Source organism: Ranitomeya variabilis, chromosome 2, assembly GCF_051348905.1.
Source record: "Ranitomeya variabilis isolate aRanVar5 chromosome 2, aRanVar5.hap1, whole genome shotgun sequence".
Classification (NCBI taxonomy): domain Eukaryota; kingdom Metazoa; phylum Chordata; class Amphibia; order Anura; family Dendrobatidae; genus Ranitomeya; species Ranitomeya variabilis.
The window spans coordinates 304,063,939-304,084,083 of record NC_135233.1 but is presented as its reverse complement, the minus strand read 5'-3'; the positions used below and the strand labels follow the sequence as shown (position 1 = coordinate 304,084,083).

General features: G+C 41.7%; 1 protein-coding gene across 1 annotated transcript in view; it reads left to right on the top strand.

Annotated features, from left to right (window-relative positions):
* The window catches only part of AMOT (angiomotin), a 69,065-nt gene that overhangs the window by 27,831 nt on the left and 21,089 nt on the right, over positions 1-20,145 (top strand). Inside the window, exons 2-6 of the mRNA XM_077285168.1 lie at positions 186-293; positions 491-1,348; positions 10,050-10,494; positions 10,970-11,114; positions 13,330-13,422. Coding sequence (XP_077141283.1) covers positions 528-1,348; positions 10,050-10,494; positions 10,970-11,114; positions 13,330-13,422 — 1,504 coding nt within the window. The 5' untranslated portion in view covers positions 186-293; positions 491-527. The remainder of the gene's footprint in view (positions 1-185; positions 294-490; positions 1,349-10,049; positions 10,495-10,969; positions 11,115-13,329; positions 13,423-20,145) is intronic.

Below are 20,145 nucleotides of genomic sequence, written 5' to 3'. Positions count from 1 at the left end.
CTGGTGGTCCCAGTAGTCGGAACCCCAGTGATTAGCAACTTATCCCCTATTCCAAGGATAGTGGATAGCTAACATGTGATTTTGGGAATAACATGTTATGTCTGTTTCTAAATTCTATTTCTTAATTACTGTCTTCTTTCATCTAGACACATAATGTCTAATATTGCTTTTCATTGTGATTTCAGACTGAAGAAAGCAGCAGAGCGACGATTCCTCACAGGTTGGCAGACCTCCTCATGACCAGAAAAACATCACAGTGTTGGTGGGCTGCAACTCTCACCAGACAGAAATAGGTAAAAATGGACTTTCTTGTAGACTGGGGTTTATAGGTTGAGGTTCAAATTGGGGAAATCTTGGGGTAATTTTGCACTGGTTAGGGGTGTTCGGCTGTGTACCAGAATTTTCTATTTGCTTAGGGTCGGTGTGGATGGCGTCTAATTTTCATCTATGACTGTGCTTGTCATTTAATGCACAATTGCTGATGTTGCAGGTCCCTTGGATTCCGGGTTGAGGTGACGCTGTTGGAGATGAGGACTTCAGAAGAGCAAGCAGCCACCACAGTGTTGCAAAGACTGCTGCAGGAGCAGCTACGTTACGGGAATCCTAATGACAACCGTAACTTGCTGGCCTTGCATCATCAAGCTACAGGGAACGTGCCCCCCTATGGTGGCGGGCAGAGCGAAGGACTGAATCATCAAGACCCCCAGTTAATTCCACATGCTGCCCGCCAGGAGCCACAAGGGCAGGAGATCCAAGTGGAGAATATGATGGAGAAACAGATACCATTGAGAGGTCAGAACAGTGAAGAGCTTCCGACTTACGAAGAGGCTAAGGTTCAGTCTCAGTACTTCCGTGGACAACCTCATGCTAGTGTTGGAGCTGCTTTCTATGTCACTGGTGTGACCAATCAAAAAATGAGGACTGAGGGGCGCCCCACAGTTCAAAGAGTTAACACGGGGAAAGTTCATCAGGATGATGGCCTAAAGGACCTAAAGCAGGGCCATGTACGGTCCCTTAGTGAACGACTCATGCAGCTTTCACTGGCTACGAGCGGTGTAAAAGCCCATGCCCCTGTAACCAGTGCTCCTCTTTCCCCACAACCGGGAGATTTCTATAAAACCTCTGGATCAAATGAAGTATACAAGAATTTATCACTGGGTGGTGGACAAAAGATGGAACAAAGGGGGCCTCCTCCTGATTACCCCTTCAAAACTATTTCCACTCTACCAACTTTAGGAAAAGCTAAGGACATGGGGTATCACTATGGGGATCCTAGAGGCAGCCTACAGAACCGTTCAGATGGGCCGATGGTCCGCTACCAGCCTCCTCCAGAGTATGGCTCATCCAGGTAGGCTTCTTTTTCCTGTTACTTAGCTTGATGTAACTCATTTTATGTATATAACACCTATAACCATAATCCAAATACCAAGGCACGTCGCCAACAACGCATCGCCATGATAGGCACCAACCATATTAAACATAGATGCTAGGCAACATTAAAAAATCAAATACTTTTATTAAATTCATAAATAGTGTAAAAGTTAAATAAATCGTTAAGAAAGACACCCTGGAATCACGACAGATTAAGGCATAAATATACAGAGCAAGTAGTGGTAGTGGATGATCAAGAGATGAAAAAATACACAATAGTGATGAGAATGGCACAGAGCAGATACTCATTAAAAAGAGTAATAGAAAAAATAATACACACACGCCACCCACTAGTCTAAAAAATGCACAATAATATTGAAACAGAATATTACCAAATATAAGAAAACGCAAATAGTAAAGTAGTAGTCACACAGGTAACCAGAGACCCGAGACCTATGTTTCTTGGTACTCGTGCACACAGTCAGGGATTGGTTAGGAATATAGTCAGGTGTATGAGTTACCAATTATACCAAACGGGTGCAACGGGTAGCGCAGTAGTTAGTTGGAAAAGTTGGAAAAAAATAGTATTGTGACGGTGGAGTCTCCATAGTTAAATGGAGGCTGTCATTAGCAAAACTCCATTTTAATCAATCTGTATCATGCAAATTAGACCTGCTGGTGCACAATTGGGGTGGCCAAGGATGCATAGGCTCTCTGCCATTTGTGTATATCAATCATAGGTGGAGGAGCAGCGTTACAAGACAGTGAGAGGCACCAAGCGTGGTCCAGAGACGCCCATCAGACCTCTGTTGGCTCACGTTAGAATGCAGTGCTGGACAACTTCAAAACTTTTTTTTTTTCATTTTTAAAGGTGCGGTGTTGGGGATATAGCGGGCTTGTTAGAATTCCTAGATAGAGAACATTGTGGAAATGACATTTATACATAAAACAATGACAGGTTGCCTTCTTGGATAATTTATGATGTGATCACATTTGAGTGATTTTCAAACACATGATATTGACACCTTATGTAACATGGCCGCTCCGCAGGATAGAATAACGTTTTTGTCTCTTTTTGTATGTACAGTATATATACACTAGATGGTGGCCCGATTCTAACGCATCGGGTATTCTAGAATATGTATAGTAGTATATAGCACAGCCCACGTAGTTAATAACACAGCCCACGTAGTATATAACATAGCCCACGTAGTATATAGCACAGCCATGTAGTATATAGCACAGCCACGTAGTATATTGCACGGCCCACGCAGTATGTAGCACGGCCCACACAGTATATGACACGGCCCACATAGTATATAGCACGGCCCACGTTGTATATAGCACGGCCCACGTAGTATATAGCACGGCCCACGTAGTATATAGCACGGCCCACGTAGTCATGTATGTCATCTCCGGTCATTGCCGCAATGCATTCTTGGGACCGGAGCATCGCGAGGAGCGGGAAAGGTGCCGGAAGGTGAGAATATAATGATTTTTTATTTCCTTTTATTATTTTTAACATTAGATCTTTTTACTATTGATGCTGCATAGGCAGCATCAGTAGTAAAAAGTTGGTCACACAAAGTTAATAGCAGCGTTAACTGGCTGCGTTACACCGCGTTATGCCGCGGTGTAACGCAGTCCATTTAACGGACTGCTAAAATGCTATGTGGCCGCTGACTGTGACTAGAGGGGAGTAGGGAGGGGGCACTGACTGGAGGGGAGTAGGGAAGGGCGAATTCGCGGCCGGACTGTGCCGTCGCTGATTGGTCGCGGCCGGCCGCGTCCAATCTGCGACGCGGGATTTCAGTGACAGACAGACAGACGGAAGTGACCCTTAGACGATTTTGTAGATAGATATTATGGTGAGGTTGTAGAAAATACAGTACATAAGAATATTTGAACATTTTGGGTAGTGCCGTTCCTCCGTTATACCTTCTAGAAATGTACAAAAATGTGTTACCAGTTGTGGGCATCAATGTAAAAAGTAGTGGACAACTTCTTTTAAGGTAAAAATGTACACGTATAGCTTTTCCTTGGCGAGTTCAATCTGTGGACAATCTCGGGTGATGCTTCCAACAAAAGTCATCCATCATATGTACATCCCATCTACCCTGATACCGTCCCTCTATAACCTTCAGATCTTGGTGGAATCATTCACCTTGCTCATCACTGCATCAAAGTTTTAAGGAAGTTGGCAAGATGTTATGAAGAAAAAGCTCCTCGATGCCGATGTTGCAACTAAGTACTTTATAGCTCTCCCAGAGTTTCTGGGCAATTTTGGTGGAATTATTTGCTCATGTTTTTCCAAGAAAGTCCTTGACAAGGTCTTTGAATGATAACCAGGCATTCTTTTGGAGTTCTGACATCCTCCTGATGAAATGTTCATCTCTGATGAGCTGCGGAATCTTTGGCCCATCAAGATAAGCTGTAGAGGAAAAAACTGGTGTGATGGATAAAAAAAAAATAACCACAGTTTTGAAATCCGCATGCCAATTTTAGTCTAAATCAGCAGAAAATTCGAACTCAATAAAAATTATGTTCAAAATTGTTCCCCAGGGAGTTAAACATTTTGTATTGTGCTGTTCCACTGTTAAAACTTCTCGAAATAGATGTTACCAGTTGGGGTGCAGGGTCCGCACAGCAACACTGTCCAATCGGTGCCAACATTAGAGTTGAGCGAATTTGTTCGGATTTGGGGAATACGATCGGCAGCGAATATTGTTTTTGCATTATTCGTTGAACACAGCCGAAGAGTCAATGGGAGTAGAAATTACCGAATATGTTTGTAACCGACCATCAAACATAAATTCTGTACTAATAGGGTACCAATATGGCACGAATATGGCAAATTCAGATTCGGCGAGTCTAGTTAACACTGATAGGAACACACTCTTGACAAGAGGAATGATAACACTTAGTTGTCAGTTTTTTTTTCCATAAATTTTAAGAAGGAATAACAAAAAAGGAGCACAACACAGAATTCTAAGAGAAGATGCTTCAGAGTTGTTAATTCATGGGTAATGCAAGAATTTATTAGAACAGACTTGTCAGAAGAGATGACAGGTCCTTTTTAAGATGTAAGCATAGTTTGCATTTTAATGCTTGGTTTTGCAGAGGAAATTGTAGAACAATAAGGGGTGGAATTGTGTGGATTTTACCTGTGGGTTTGCGCAGGTGAAGTCAATGGCACATTATAGTAGTGGGTAAGTGGATGAGATCTTCGAAATCTACCCATATGCTGTGGAATTTTTCTTAATGAAAATCGATCTTTACATCCGCAGCTTATCGATATCTGTGAATCAACCTAAAAATCTGCATGTAACATACGGTCTTTGCTACAGAATATAGGTGATGCTCCTATTTAATTGACTCCAAATGTGAATCTTCAGTGATTCTTTATATGAATTTCAGGGGTAACGTCTCTCCTTGTGACATGACAATGTAAGGAGCCTTGTAAACAATGCAGTCCTCCTCTTGGGAAAATAAATATGAAAATTGCGTATTGGAAGGAGCAATCCTAAAACTCAATATTCACCCTTTAACGAGCCTTTCCACATGACTCGGTATAAAAGCTAAACCAGAATCTCGATTTGCAGACATTTACTGTATATGGACGTGATGTCAACAAAATAATTTTAGAAGAATATACACTATCGGCAATAACCTCAAGTGAATAACCTTGATTACCTTATTACAAAAGCACTGTTAAAGGAATGGGATATACAGTATTAGGCACCAAACCGTTCTTAAAGGCTCTTTTAGTTCTTGTTCCTGGCACTGCTGCAATAATCGTTTTTGAAATTTGTCCCTCATACCTCGAAATCGCCATGGGGGCAGGTCTTTCCCCCCTAATCCAGACGCCTCACAGCCATCACTCATGACCTCTGGGCGCCGCCTCCTTTTCCATCATTATCGTCCCCGGCGCCTGTGCTGTAAGTTCAAAGGGCAGCGCAACTGCGCATGCCCGAAAACAAAAAAACCCCAAAAAAAAACAGCGCAGGCGCCCGGGACGCTAATGAAGGAAGAGGAGGCGGCCCATGTGACCGGAGTATCCTGCAACTCACTGTTTATTCCTCTCCTGATGCACCCGTCAGGAGCTGCATCAGACCTTTCTCAATCAACATCTCCCCTGACCGCCAGCCTGGCGCTCCGTTAGCCTGTCTTCTCTGTATCTATTTACTTTGTCAGAATGCAGCATTAATGCAGCACAATGTGCTCTTTTTTAGTTACAAACGCCTGGGGGGGGGGGGGTGACAGGTTCCCTTTAAAGTCAATGGTTCGGAAAGGAAAGTGCATCTAGTGGGCTCGTCCACAGAAGGAGAGCCATTGATCTAACGTCAGGGTCGTGGGATCCCAATGCTACTGAATGTGTGAGGGTAGCGATGACTTATCCTCTGGTCTGGTCCCACCGAAGAGCTAGTTTAGTACAAAATGCTGAAAAGATAATGTTAGAAAGCTGTCGGATTACACAGTACATTGGATGACAGTGTAGCATCTGCTGCAGACAGGTCGGGGGTGCCTTTTCTGATCTCAGTCCTCTGCCAATATCAATATTGGGCATATGAACATCCGATCTGGATCATGGACGGATGGGGGAAGGTGGCCTGATCTGATCAATCACGTTTTCTTTGACATTGTGGATGGCCGTATGCATGTTCCCTACCAGTGAAAGAGGTGGCACCAGAATGCCCGGTATAAAAGAGCAGCCAATGGAGGCAATGTTCTGCTGGGAACCTCGGGTCCTGGCATCCATGTGGATGGTACATGGTTGGTGTATGGAAAAATGTTTGCATTTAAGTTCCCCCTTACGTTGTGTCCAGGTTCATTGCAGAGATGCTAGTCGGACGTGACACCGTATTGCCGTAGCCTATAATATAGTTTGTACAAGAGCTTAATCTCTTAATAAGTATGTGTCTGGGATCGTGTGGAAGAAGGAGGTAGTGAAATGAGGTAGGGAAACCAGTCCTGTGCATTCTTGATGGCTGATAAATTACACCTCTGAATAGAGAGTTATGAGGGATGTGACCTACATTCCTATTAGTGACACATGTATAGATCCACCTTCTGGATGTGGGCAGAAGCGATGTTACTGACTGGTCCTAACAGCTGCCGTCACCCAGAACATCACAGGCTTCCTGCCTTCAAGAGTTTATAATTTACTAGTCCTGCGAAGAACACAAGCGTCTCCATAAAGGTTTTTATTAAAAAGCTGGTGTGCCTCCTGTCAGAATCCTTGCCTCATCGCTCTCTGGCCGACTCCTCTGCATAGAAGATGGAATAGACCAAGGGATTTGATGCTGACAAATGAGTTGGTTCTTCTAGAGGATGAAGAAGGGCGAGACCACCAAATAAACTGGAGAAAGCTGTAAGATCTCTGTATACTTAAACGTCATTCCTGCTTGTCAGTTACTTTTTTCTATTGTAGTAGTTGGTTTGGGCTTTTATAGCATTGTTTTTGAGTCTATTCCTATGTTGTTGCTTTTTTTGTTTTTTGATTGTTGGCTTTCTATGAACACTATATTGGCTATGCCAGCGAAGTGAAATTAGACTGTGCCTTGATCTGTTTGTCTATTATATTTGCAATGTTATTTTATGCATTTTTTTATTTTATTGGTTTTAGTTTTTCTTCTTTCTTCTGCTATATCATCTTTGCCTTTTGCTCCCAATTGGACTTGGTTGACAAAAAGAGGCATGAAGGCCATAGAAAAGCTTACACTTTTATGTGATTTACGGTTTGCCCTAAAGAGTTGTGCATTGAAATATTGAGTGCACTTTGTCTACTGGGATACATTTAGATGCATAAACATCATTTTTGAATGGATGATATATAATACTTCAGGTATAAGGTATGAATAGGCTTTGATCAGCAATTTGAGTTTAATCTGAAAAAGGAGTTGTTTTGACAATGCCTTTTAACACACATATAAATTCTGCATAGCTGTGAATTGGAGAAAATATTGATTGCCACTACATATGCCATGCTCAGTAATTTTAGTTATAATTCTCGACCTATATGTCATGTCAGTTTTTGTTCCTCAGTGTGTGTATGTATGTATGTGTGTGTATGTATGTATGTATGTGTGTGTGTGTGTGTGTATATATATATATATATATATATATATATATATATATATATATATTAGTGCAGACCAAAAGTTTGGACACACTTTCTCATTTAAAGATTTTTCTGTATTTTCATGACTGAGAATTGTACATTCACACTGAAGGCATCAAAACTATGAATTAACATGTGGAATTATATACTTAACAAAAAAGTGTGAAACAACTGAAAATATGTCTTATATTCTAGGTTCTTCAAAGTAGCCACCTTTTGCTTTGATGACTGCTTTGCACACTCTTGGCATTCTCTTGATGAGCTTCAAGAGGTAGTCACCGGAAATGGTTTTCACTTCACAGGTGTGCCCTGTCAGGTTTAATAAGTGGGATTTCTTGCCTTATAAATGGGATTGGGACCATCAGTTGTGTTGTGCAGAAGTCTGGTGGATACACAGCTTATAGTCTTACTGAATAGACTGTTAGCTGCTTTTTTCTTGCCATAATACAAATTCTAAGTAAAGAAAAACGAGTGGCCATCATTACTTTAAGAAATGAAGGTCAGTCAGTCCGAAAAATTGGGAAAACTTTGAAAGTGTCCACAAGTGCAGTTGCAAAAACCATCAAGCGCTACAAAGAAACTGGCTCACATGAGGACCGCCCCAGGAAAGGAAGACCAAGAGTCACCTCTGCTTCTGAGGATAAGTTTATCCGAGTCACCAGCCTCAGAAATCGCAGGTTAACAGCAGCTCAGATTAGAGACCAGGTCAATGCCCCACAGAGTTCTAGCAGCAGACACATCTCTACAACAACTGTTAAAGGGAATCTGTCACCACGTTTTTGGAAGATGGGATAAAAATAGCGTTAAATAGGGGCAGAGGTGGGCGTTACATTAGTGTGTTTGTTATGCGTTTATTACCCACCTAAGTTGCCGAAATACCTTTGCAAAGTCTCCGTTTTCGCCTGTCAATCAGGCTGGTCTGGTCAAAAGGGCGTGTTGTCTTCCCCCAGATTTTGCGTAGTTTTCCGTTGGTGGTGTAGTGGTGTGCGCATGCCCAAGGTCCCGAATCCTCTGCCAGGGGATTTAAAAGAGCGCGCTGTTCGTTATTTCATTGGTGATCGGTGGGCGCGCCCATCTTCCTTTGGCCGCGCGTGCGCAGAAGCGGCGCTCTGCTGGCCGCGGCTTCAGGAAAATGGCTGCCGCGATATCAATCTGCGCACGCGCGGCATCCCGCGGCCATTTTCCTGAAGCCGCAGCCAGCAGAGCGCCGCTTCTGCGCACGCGCGGCCAAAGGAAGATGGCCGCGCCCACCGATCACCAATGAAATAACGAACAGCGCGCTCTTTTAAATCCCCTGGCAGAGGATTCGGGACCTTGGGCATGCGCACACCACTACGCCACCAACGGAAAACTACGCAAAATCTGGGGGAAGACAAGACGCCCTTTTGACCAGACCAGCCTGATTGACAGGCGAAAACGGAGACTTTGCAAAGGTATTTCGGCAACTTAGGTGGGTAATAAACGCATAACAAACACACTAATGTAACGCCCACCTCTGCCCCTATTTAACGCCATTTTTATCCCATCTTCCAAAAACGTGGTGACAGGTTCCCTTTAAGAGGAGACTTTGTGCAGCAAGCCTTCATGGTAAAATAGCTGCTAGGAAACCACTGCTAAGGACAGGTAGCAAGCAGAGAGACTTGTTTGGGCTAAAGAACACAAGGAATGGACATTAGACCAGTGGAAATCTGTGCTTTGGTCTGATGAGTCCAAATTTGAGATCTTTGGTTCCAACCACCGTGTCTTTGTGCGAAGCAGAAAAGGTGAATGGATGGACTCTACATGCCTTGTTCCCACCGTGAAGCATGGAGGAGGAGGTGTGATGGTGTGGGGGTGCTTTGCTGGTGACACTGTTGGGGATGTATTCAAAATTGAAGGCATACTGAACCAGCATGGCTACCACAGCATCTTGCAGCGGCATGCTATTCCATCCGATCTGCGTTTAGTTGGACCGTCATTTATTTTTCAACAGGACAATGACCCCAAACACACCTCCAGGCTGTGTAAGGGCTATTTGACCAAGAGGCAGAGTGATGGGGTGCTACGCCAGATGACCTGGCCTCCACAGTCACCAGACCTGAACCCAATCGAGATGGTTTGGGGTGAGCAGGACCGCAGAGTGAAGGCGAATGGGCCAACAAGTTCTAAGCATCTCTGGGAACTCCTTCAAGATTGTTGGAAGACCATTCCAGGTGACTACCTCTTGAAGCTCATCAAGAGAATGCCAAGAGTGTGCAAAGCAGTCATCAAAGCAAAAGGTGGCTACTTTGAAGAACCTAGAATATAAGACATATTTTCAGATGTTTCACACTTTTTTGTTAAGTATATAATTCCACATGTGTTAATTCATAGTTTTGATGCCTTCAGTGTGAATGTACAATTTTCATAGTCATGAAAATACAGAAAAATCTTTAAATGAGAAGGTGTGTCCAAACTCTTGGTCTGTACTGTGTGTGTGTATGTATGTATGTGTGTGTGTGTGTGTGTGTGTGTATATATAATGTATGTGTATACATAATATATATATTATCATTTTGAATTTTTTCTCATTCCTCAGGCAAAATCAGGATGTGCAGCAACATCTTCAGCAGAGGTCCCCACACTACCACAGTCCCACCTCTTCTCTTACATCCCTGGGATCTATGAGCCTCATACACTCCCCTCTACCATCCGGCATGTCACCATCTCAACAACAACTTCCCTCCCCGAGCCATGGGGAATTCTTCTCTGGGACACCACGGCCTCATCAAATATCCAGTCAATTTCACCATGGAGATATTTACCGCATGTCTCAGACATACCTTGGTCAGCAGCATCAGCAGCTTTCACAAATGGACCCTGCAAGACCTCCTCCGATATCCTCTCCTTATTCCCAGCTGCAGGGTGACCCGTTTGCCATTGTTTCCCGGGCACAGCAGATGGTTGCTGTTCTGTCTGAAGAGAACAGGTCTCTGCGCCAGGAGCTAGAAGGATGCTACGACAAAGTGGCAAGATTTCAAAAAGTAATTACATGGCATTGTATTTTTAGTTTTGTTGTTGTGATAACATCACAATATAAGGTCTGTTGTTTTCAGGGCTGTGGAGTCGGTAAGCCAAACCTCCGACTCCTCAATTTCCATGACACCGACTCCAACTCCACCAAAATGGGCTCTGATTCCACAGCTCTGCCAGGGCTGTGGAGTTGGTAAGCCAAAACTCCAACTTCAACTCCTCAATTTCCATGACACCGACTCCACCAAAATGGTCTAAGACTCCGACTCTGACTCCACAGCCCTGGTTGTTTTACCATCTTTTATTAACTTTTTTTTTTTCCTGTAAAAGAAAAAAAATTGCACTGCATTTTGTCGAGCATATGCTTTTCTATCGTTCTGAGTTTGAGGTCTCTTTTGGGAAGGGAGGAAACAGGTGCAGTGTGTCATTACGAAGGGAGTGTATAGTTGGCCATGCTCCTCATGACGTTGTCTTGGCACATTGTAGATGGAGATGGAAATCCAGCGAGTCTCTGAAGCGTATGAAAATCTTGTAAAATCTTCATCCAAGAGAGAGACTTTGGAGAAAGCTATGAGAACAAAACTAGAGGGCGAGATCCGAAGGATTCATGACTTTAACAGGGACCTCAGAGGTACATTATAACAGTGAGAAAATGTATTACTGCTCTGTCAGAGATGACTTTTCCTTATGCACAACACAATAATGCCTATGTTAAGGCACCAACATAATTGTTTGCTTTTTGGAATTTAGACCTAAGTTTTCCAGCAGATTTTCTATTATTTTCTATTGCTGTAAATTACCTTCGGTAAATCTCTTATTAGGATTGGACTTAATTCTAATGATTAATTCTTTATTCACGCTGTTTTGGTGTGTTTTCTGCTACATCCAAACATAAAAATAATAATTCTCAGCATTATACTTCTTTTTTTAAGGCTTGTTCACATGCTGGGTTTTTGACACATTTTTCCCCGCATGTTATTCAAGGGTAAAAAGAGCTGCACTTTTCAATACCAGCAAAGTGAATAATTGCCGATTTATTTCTTTATGGATTTACAACCATCAAAGGATTTACATGATTGGGAAAAAATGCAATTAAAAATGTTAAAGTGTGTATTTGATGCAATGTTTTTCCTGCCAACACGTCTGCTGCTGCTGGTTTCCAGGGATGTCTTTATCGTTGCACTGTATGCACAGCTGAGTATGCCGTACGTTGCGGTGAAGACCCCGAGTGGTTGACCTCTAGTCCCCCACACTGCCCACCGCCCCTGTATTCTGCTCTTGAACCACTCTGCCATTCGCAGGTCGGGTCTTATTACAGCTGACCAGTCGGCTCGGTTTTGACCTCTTTTGCCTCTCTGCCAGGCAGAATCAAGATGGTTTACACCCTGTGAATGTTTTCTTTAAAGGGAACCTGTCATGTTGAAAATGGTATCTGATTTTCAGAAAGGATGTTGTAAAATGGGCAGCGCTGATCAGAATGATATCTAGTTTGTTGCAAAAGTTTCAGTAAAATTAGGATTTTCTTTTTTTATATCACTGTTTGCATTCATGAGTCCAGTGGGTGGTCCTATTTAGTCATTACCTATCTTCCCTGTATACGTGCTTGCAGATATAGCTATCAATCTTAGGACCACCCACTGGACTCATCCAAACAAACACCAGGGATTACAATGAATAAAAGTCAAGTAATACTGAATCCTAACCAACACACTTCTGTATCATCCTGCTCAGCTTCTCCTTCTCTATGCCCTGCTGTCTACAGATCAGGCTGCATGTATGTGTCAGGTTTTCTTTAAGCCACAGTGCCTATATCTAGTTTCTATCAAGAATTCCAATTTAAGGCATCTAGAATTATTTTCGGAGGATACCGAACAAAATTTAGCAATTCCCATTTAATATCTTGCCACCCACCATGGTAGTTACAGAGAGCCCTTATAACCTAAAAAATAAAAAATGACTCGGTCTAAAATTGACCCATTTTGTGCTTTGTTTATCGTTCATTATATAAATTGACACAATCACATATATATAACCAAGCAAACACCGTATTCCATAATAAGTCTGATATATGATTTATAGAAAGCTTGTACTACTGTTTTACCTCTCACGCAGGATGATCTAGAGATCATGTGTACCCATGTAGGCAAAAATAGCCTTTTGATCCTATGCATTTCAAGCCATATCAAATGGCTCAAAATGTGTAGTATCATAGTTATTTTAACCTTACATGTTGTTTTTTTATCATCATATTGGATTTTAATCTTATGAAGTAAAGAATTCCGATTGTTTTATCTTTGAAGACCAGATCTGAAACTTCCTTTTCTTGCAGTCATCTGTACCCATACTTGTGCCGTGGGAATGCTGATATCTGAATGATTTGCTTTTCGGAAGTGAGGTTATTAGGAGGATTTGTTCACATGACTATTTAGTTTAGGCATTCTCTCTCTTCAAATTGTTTGGGTGTTTCTTGTATTAAAGGCCCTGACAGTCGTCATTATACTGTGACTCCTGCAAAAATAAGGAGTCATTTCCTTTTAATCTGCACATCCTATTCATCGAGTCTTATAAAGCACAATGGCCGTCCAAAGCATGCAGCATAATAAGCTGCAGATAATGGATGTGAAAGGTCCATTCTCTACAAATCATTTACGAGACGAGCCACTATTCATAAAGGTGCGTGGTGCTGGATGCCCCAATAAAGTCTTACCCGTGTATGGCACATTGTCTACTTATTCATGTGTATATGCCCTGTCAGGGGTGAGTTCATGATTTTCCTATCTGCTTTGGTTCTTTAGTAGTAGCATATAAATATATGATTTTTTTTTTTTACTCTTTCCTTTTTTAAGAACGAATGGAAACTGCAAATAAGCAACTGGCAGCAAAGGAGATTGAAGGATCGGAGGACAACAGAAAGACCATAGCGCAACTACTAGGACAAAGTAAGTTCTCTGCTGTGATCACTTGGTCTCAATACTTTAATTTGTGTAAGTAAAACAAACTGAATTATGGTGGTTTTCCACTACTAGGACAACTCCTTCTTAAACTAAATTTTGGGCCCCGATAAAATAATAAAGCCTATACTCACCTCCCGTGCCTGCATCGTTCCCGCAATGGTGGCACTCGCTCTCCCGGCGCTGTGATGCGGTGTTGTGACACGTGACACCAGTGTCCAATTGGTGCTGGCGTCACTGTCTTCCTTCTACACACTGAACATAAAGAGGAAGTCCAGGATCAGCTGCAGCTGCCCCCTCATTTCTCGGATGCTGCAGAGAAAAGCTGTCTCTGCTTGCAGCATCGGAGACCCCTTAGTTCAGTGTATTCGGGAGCACACCGCACTTGGCAAGCAGGAAGCTGGGAGGCGTTCTTTAAGATTGATCTTGGGGAAAAAAAAACATTTTAGAAGAATCTCTTTAAAGGGAACCCGTCACCCCCAAAATCAAAGGTGAGCTAAGCCCACCAGCATCAGGGGCTTATCTACAGCATTCTGTAATGCTGTAGATAAGCCCCCCAATGTATCCTAAGAGATGAGAAGAAGAGGTTAGATTATACTCACCCAGGGGCGGTGCCGGTCCGGTCCGATGGGTGTCGCTGTCCAGTCTGGCGCCTCCTATCTTCATCAGATGACGTCCTCTTCTTGTCTTCACGCTCCAGCGCAGGCGTACTTGTCTGCCCTGTTGAGTGCAGAGCAAAGTACTGCAGTGCGCAGGCTCAGGGCCTCTCTGACCTTTCCTGGCGCCTGCACACTGCAGTACTTTGCTCTGCCCTCAACAGGGCAGACAAAGTACGCCTGCGCCGGAGCCGCAGCGTGAAGACAAGATAAGGATGTCATCGTAAGAAGATGGGAGGCCCTGGACCGGACCGCGACACCCATCGTACCGGGACCGCCCCTGGGTGAGCATAATCTAACCTCTTTTTCTCATCTTTTAGGATACTTTGGGGGCTTATCTACAGCATTACAGAATGCTGTAGATAAGCCCCTGATGCTGGTGGGCTTGGCTCACCTTTGATTTTGGGGGTGACAGGTTCCCTTTAATTAGAGACATGATCAAAAAGTGAATGGCTACTTTTTCAGTGCAATGTTGCATACATTGCAGCCCTTGGCCTGCAGGGCTGTGTATGTAATACATGAATGATCCTAATCAGCCAGAGAGAGATTCTCCACTAGTTAATTACTCTGGGGATACGTGCTCTTTGGTAGTCATCAGATCTACACAGGCACCAAGTAGTTGCTTGGTACAAACAGGTAGATTTATTATAGTCCATAAATCTCCAACACAAAAGGAAAACAAACAGCCTTTTCTCCAACAATAAGGTAAGCCAAAAATTAAACAAGCAGTCCAGTGTTAGTCAGCCTCTGGCAGAGAATGACCAGCATACAAAAAGGATTTTCCACCTCCACACACAGACAACACAGAGTTATTAAATAGTCCCACCAAAACCAGGAGTGGGGAGTGGAATTATGGAAGCAGCCAGTCCCACCCAGCTCTTCTGGTCGCTCCTAAAACCCAGAACCAAAAATCTGGTCCCTTTTTTTTTTTTTTTTTAAGAAAAAACTAAAACAAAACTTTGCAGCAAAATATTGCTGCTGGAGCCTTGTTTTCTAATGATTTACATTACCAAGGCTAGGCATCTCGCTGACTCATACCTTCCATCCAGGACTTTTCTTGCTGCTTTCCTACATAACTCATTGCTCTGTTTTATAAAGGGGTACCTATTTTCATGACATCTGAATACGCTTAATAGGGAGTGAGAACATGCAACCAGTAGTGAAGTGTAACTCCCAGTTCTGTCTATCTCTCATTACCTATATACTTGAAGTTGGCGAGTAATTATTAAGGCCACAGTCAAATAAAGACCGCATTTTAGTGGGCATATTATGGCTACAACACCCAGACTTCCTCTAATTTAACTCAGGCAAAGGGAATTTATATAGGGTCATATGGGTATCTATGGCCTGTTTTAGGCTCAGGATGTGAAAATGCAGTAGTTGTTGGTGTCCAGATGAGGGAAAAAAAAAAAAAAAAAACTACAGTTTTTGAATGAGTTTTAGGAATTTACTATATATGGGAAAAATGTCTGCATGTGTATGCTTTTTCACTATGGGACATCATTGATCAAGGCCGAGTCAGTATGATTGATTTTAAAGAGCTCCTTACATTTTATGTCATGGAAAAGACATTTTGGGAAAAGCCCTATGGCAGATCCTCCACCAACCACACTCGCACACGTGCTTTTATGATCTTGTGTCCCCAAGTGATGTGAAGAAGGAAGTAAAAAGAAAGCTGCTATAGTGTTGAGCAATTGATACTGAAAATTGATTCCTTCCTTTTTAAACAATACAAATGAAATGAAAAGTGTAGCTAATTATTAGTAGCTGGGCGTGGGGAGGCAACTCCATCCCAGTAAATGAAATGAGTGAAGATTTGGGTTATATGTCATTGTCTTCAATAATTTGTGGAAACAAAGGCTTTTAAAACTCCTTGTATTGATGTCTGAATCTGCGGTTTGATTTTGTATTTTTCTACTTTGCTTCATCTGGATCCTCTGGTGTTTTGATCTTTGAGGCTTTCATCTCCATTTTCCCACCCTTTTGAAGGAGGGGTGATATTATGTGGTTCCTTGTATGTAGCCAAGCTTTAGAAAAATTACAAGAATTTTGAGCTACAGTAAAGCAGACAATCTTGTTCAGTAGCACTACTAATTGTTTGTGCAAATTAAAGGTGTTTACATATTTTCTGTGGGAGTTAACCAGCCAGACCATACTTTCTGTGGGAGTTGTCTCATTTTTCTTTTACAATGAAATTTCTGTGTCACCTTTTTTTTTTTTAATACCTAGTATATTTGGTCGCCTTTTGAGTACTGGGTAATGGAGAGATGTTTATTGTAGATTAGTTTTCTAGCATTGCTGGACAGATAGCCTATGGGTATCATCAACTCGCGCTTCAAAGACCTGAACCGTGTATGAAAAAAAGGACATCCGGCCACTGACCATTTAGAAGAAAACTTTCAGAATGCTTTAAATTAACTCAATAAGTGAAACTCAAAAGTTCTGATCTTCTGCCTTTCTTTTTTGGCACTTTTCAAGTTCACTACTGGTCTATGTACTTCATTTTCCATCCAGACAGACATGTGCTTGCTGCAGCCAATCACTGGCTGTAACACTGATGCGTTGATCACAACTGTAGGCAGTGATTGGCTACAGTAGTCACGTGTTCAAACTCATCAGAAACTGATTGGTAAACCCAGGAAGTGTCAGAATGGGAGCAATTGGAGATCCTTAAGTTGTTACTTATTTTGTAGCATACTAAGACATTTAGTTTTTTTTTCAGTGGCCCAACAACCCCTTTTAATATATTTTGAACAGTACAACATTAATGTACAGTATATTAAAGTATATTACCATTGTGTTCTTTGAGCTAAAAATCACCTAATCAATGTAGACAAGAATACATGTTAAGTTTACACATTTTGTTGGCCTTCCATGACGATTTGGTGTAAATTATGTAAAAATAAAGTACCTGGGCCCTAGTCTGCTTGTATGAAATGGCTCATAGTCAGGGATGGACCGGTACGTAGCCCCGAGTCACAGCACATGTGGAGAATGATGACTTATCAACCAGGCAACAACATTTTAATTTGACCTGCCTAAACAGTCTTGTTACTCTTCTTTCTAACCCTTCCGCTCTTCACTAGATCAGTAGTAGTTGGCCAATTGTAGAAATAGAAGAACATCATACAGAGACATGTTGCAAGAACAAAATCTGGACCTAGACATTAGATGGCTATTGGCCGAACTATCAATTTGGCTGAGTCGTCCTGCGTTCTCTATAAGAGAGCCACTAACCAGAAAAATCTGGCAGCGTCTTCTCTCCCCATCAAATAAAATGATTTGGCGATTGAATTCCAGCTGCCCAATTCTTATGTCTACCCACATAATCTGTCGGGAGGACACCATTAAGAGATTAGCTATCTATAGTTTTCATATGCACATGGCTGCAAAAAATAGTTTTTACATTTTTTTGGGTTGGTTGTCTCATGAAGACGATCTCCTTTATTATATCCCGTATTAGATCCCATGAACATCAGAGAGGGGTCCCCATTTTTTGGGGACCTGGCCTATCCATACATTATACGGTGTATAAACAGGCATTCGTTGGAACAAACCGCCATATAATGCTACATTTTCCCTTCAATGTGGTATACAGAGGAATAGTTCGAGAAGCTGGACTCGTGAAGATCAGTCGGCTATCCTTTATTACATTATTGCATAAATGTAATTTTTAATTTAGCATGGTCCTTTACATTTATATTGGTAGGCAGAGAATAGTCTATCCTAGGTTTCTTAGGCCTGTTCTCGTAAGCCGGTAAAGACAGCAATTAGTTGTGTCAGTGTTACACTTTCAGTAGATGCAGAAAGATGAAAGCGTCTTCAAGAGCTCATTACAAGTGGCAGGCTTTGCTTTAGTCTTGTTCACGTGTAAACCTTTGCCCTGATTCACCTTCCTCCCACGGCCTTGGTTTAGGAATGCAGCTTTACAGGTCGGCCGGTGACTGGGTGGTAATGGCTGCAGGGACTGTCATTAGTTACTGTTACTAGTCTCATGCAGTGTAGCAATGTCTATAATTTCACCATTCCTGTTCTGTCATAGTGGAAAATATACCACCATTTAATTCCTTCCTCTATGACTTTCTCTCGTCTGATCATCTACATTCTTGCACTTATTTGTTGGAATTGATATTTGTTCCTTTTCCATTAAACTGGGACTTTCCAAATTATTACTTTCCCTTGTAAATTCCTCTAGATCACTTACATGACTTCATTTTTTTGACTTCATCATTTGTCCTTTTGTAACGCATAAATCATTCTCTAAATTTGGCATCTGCGGTGAAATAACTACCAAAAGTTCTAAAAGAAATGTCACAAAAATAATTTTTGTCATTTGATTGTACATTGATAATTATGACGTTATTCCATCTATGTAAGATTTCATATAGATTTGATCTACTTATTTGATGTGGTCTCCTTTTTAAGGACGGAAACTTGGCTCAGCAGAGAAAGCACTGACATTTGTCGCTGGCCAGCAAAAAAATTTTACTTTTATATCAAAATAAAACTTGCCCAAAATGCTCATAGTTAATAATCAGATAATTCTAGATTTCAATATCACACCATTGCTGCTGGTAACTGGGGGGACATATCATACTTGTGCATTTTGCAACTTTCTTGCTTCATGACACTTTTCAAAATCTAAATGGAAGATAAAGCTTCTTCTGCTTGTAGCGGGTTTATGACTTTGCCGATGAACGCTTCACTTAAAGGGGTTGTACCACCTATCCCGCCTCACGGCTTTCTGCTTACAAAGGAAAGGGGCAGACACTTTTGATTGACAGTTTGGACAAGTTGCTTTAACTGTGTGTGCTATTTAGGAGCTCAGAAGCCAATCTGACCGGCTTCAGAGCAGCACTTACAAGCTCTATTTGGAATAGCTAGTTTGTGCAGCATTCATTGCCTAGGAGTCCGGCCACTGCGGATTGCAGAGATGGCTGGTAACTTGGTCAGCAGGCAATACACTAAAGCATCACATATTCCTCTGTTTTTGTGAACGGGGAGGATTTCTAGCAAGAAGTAATTTGCAAAGTTGCTTATTTTTATAAGCACTTTGTAATTTTAAACATTTTATAATGATGAGACCACCACTTTAAAATAAAAATTCTCCAGAATAGGGTACATCAGGTACAATAAAAAATGAAACATGTAGTAACAATATATTAAAGATAAAATAAAGTGACATATCCGCATCCCAGTGGATACTTGTGCATACTTATGCATCATTATAGGGCATAGAACGAGACCTTTTCTTCCTCCTAAATTAGCTTTTATGCTTTTATCTAACGATGGTGTAAACAAAAAAAAGGCAATATAATCATGTTTGCTTCACAAGCTCAATAAATGATTTGTCAAAAAAATGTAAAATAATTTTTCGTTTCTGTTCGAATCATATTCTTGCTAGTAGAAGAGTCCTTTCTCAGTATCGCCCAAATTTTTCCTTGGATGATTCGTGCATCATGATGGCATTTTCTTGGTGAAACTACACCCACTTTTTGCCCGGTTAACAACTTTTGTTTCTGTCATTGATTTATGCCCTAGAGAGTTGTGCTGAAATACACCCATCACTCCAGCAACGCCCAGATGTTTGTTGTGCGTGGCTGGGAATAGAGGGATGTGGGTGATGTTGTTTATAATTACGTTTTAACTGAATGAGTCAAAGGATTGGCACCAGCAACGAGGGAGCGACTGCGGGAACAATGACGGCCATTTAAAGATTGCCATGCTCTCGCAGAATAAAATGAGTATTATGTATTCGAGGTCGGAGATCTGTCACTGGGGATATTGAACAACTTCTTCTTTCTGACGGGAAAGAGGAGCATTATGTTCAGATAACATGAGAAGAGGCTGTCGTCTGATATATTATTCAATAATGAGCAAAAATATGATAAATTTCGCAACTCTGATTCTTCTACCTGGTTACTCCATAAAGTGTCACGTAAGTGCAAGACAAAATCACTTTCCGAAATTTAACAATTTTGTTCATAGTGTTTTAGCAAATTTTCATAAATATATGACAAATGTTACTTTTATCGCAATGCTTAAAACTGAAACA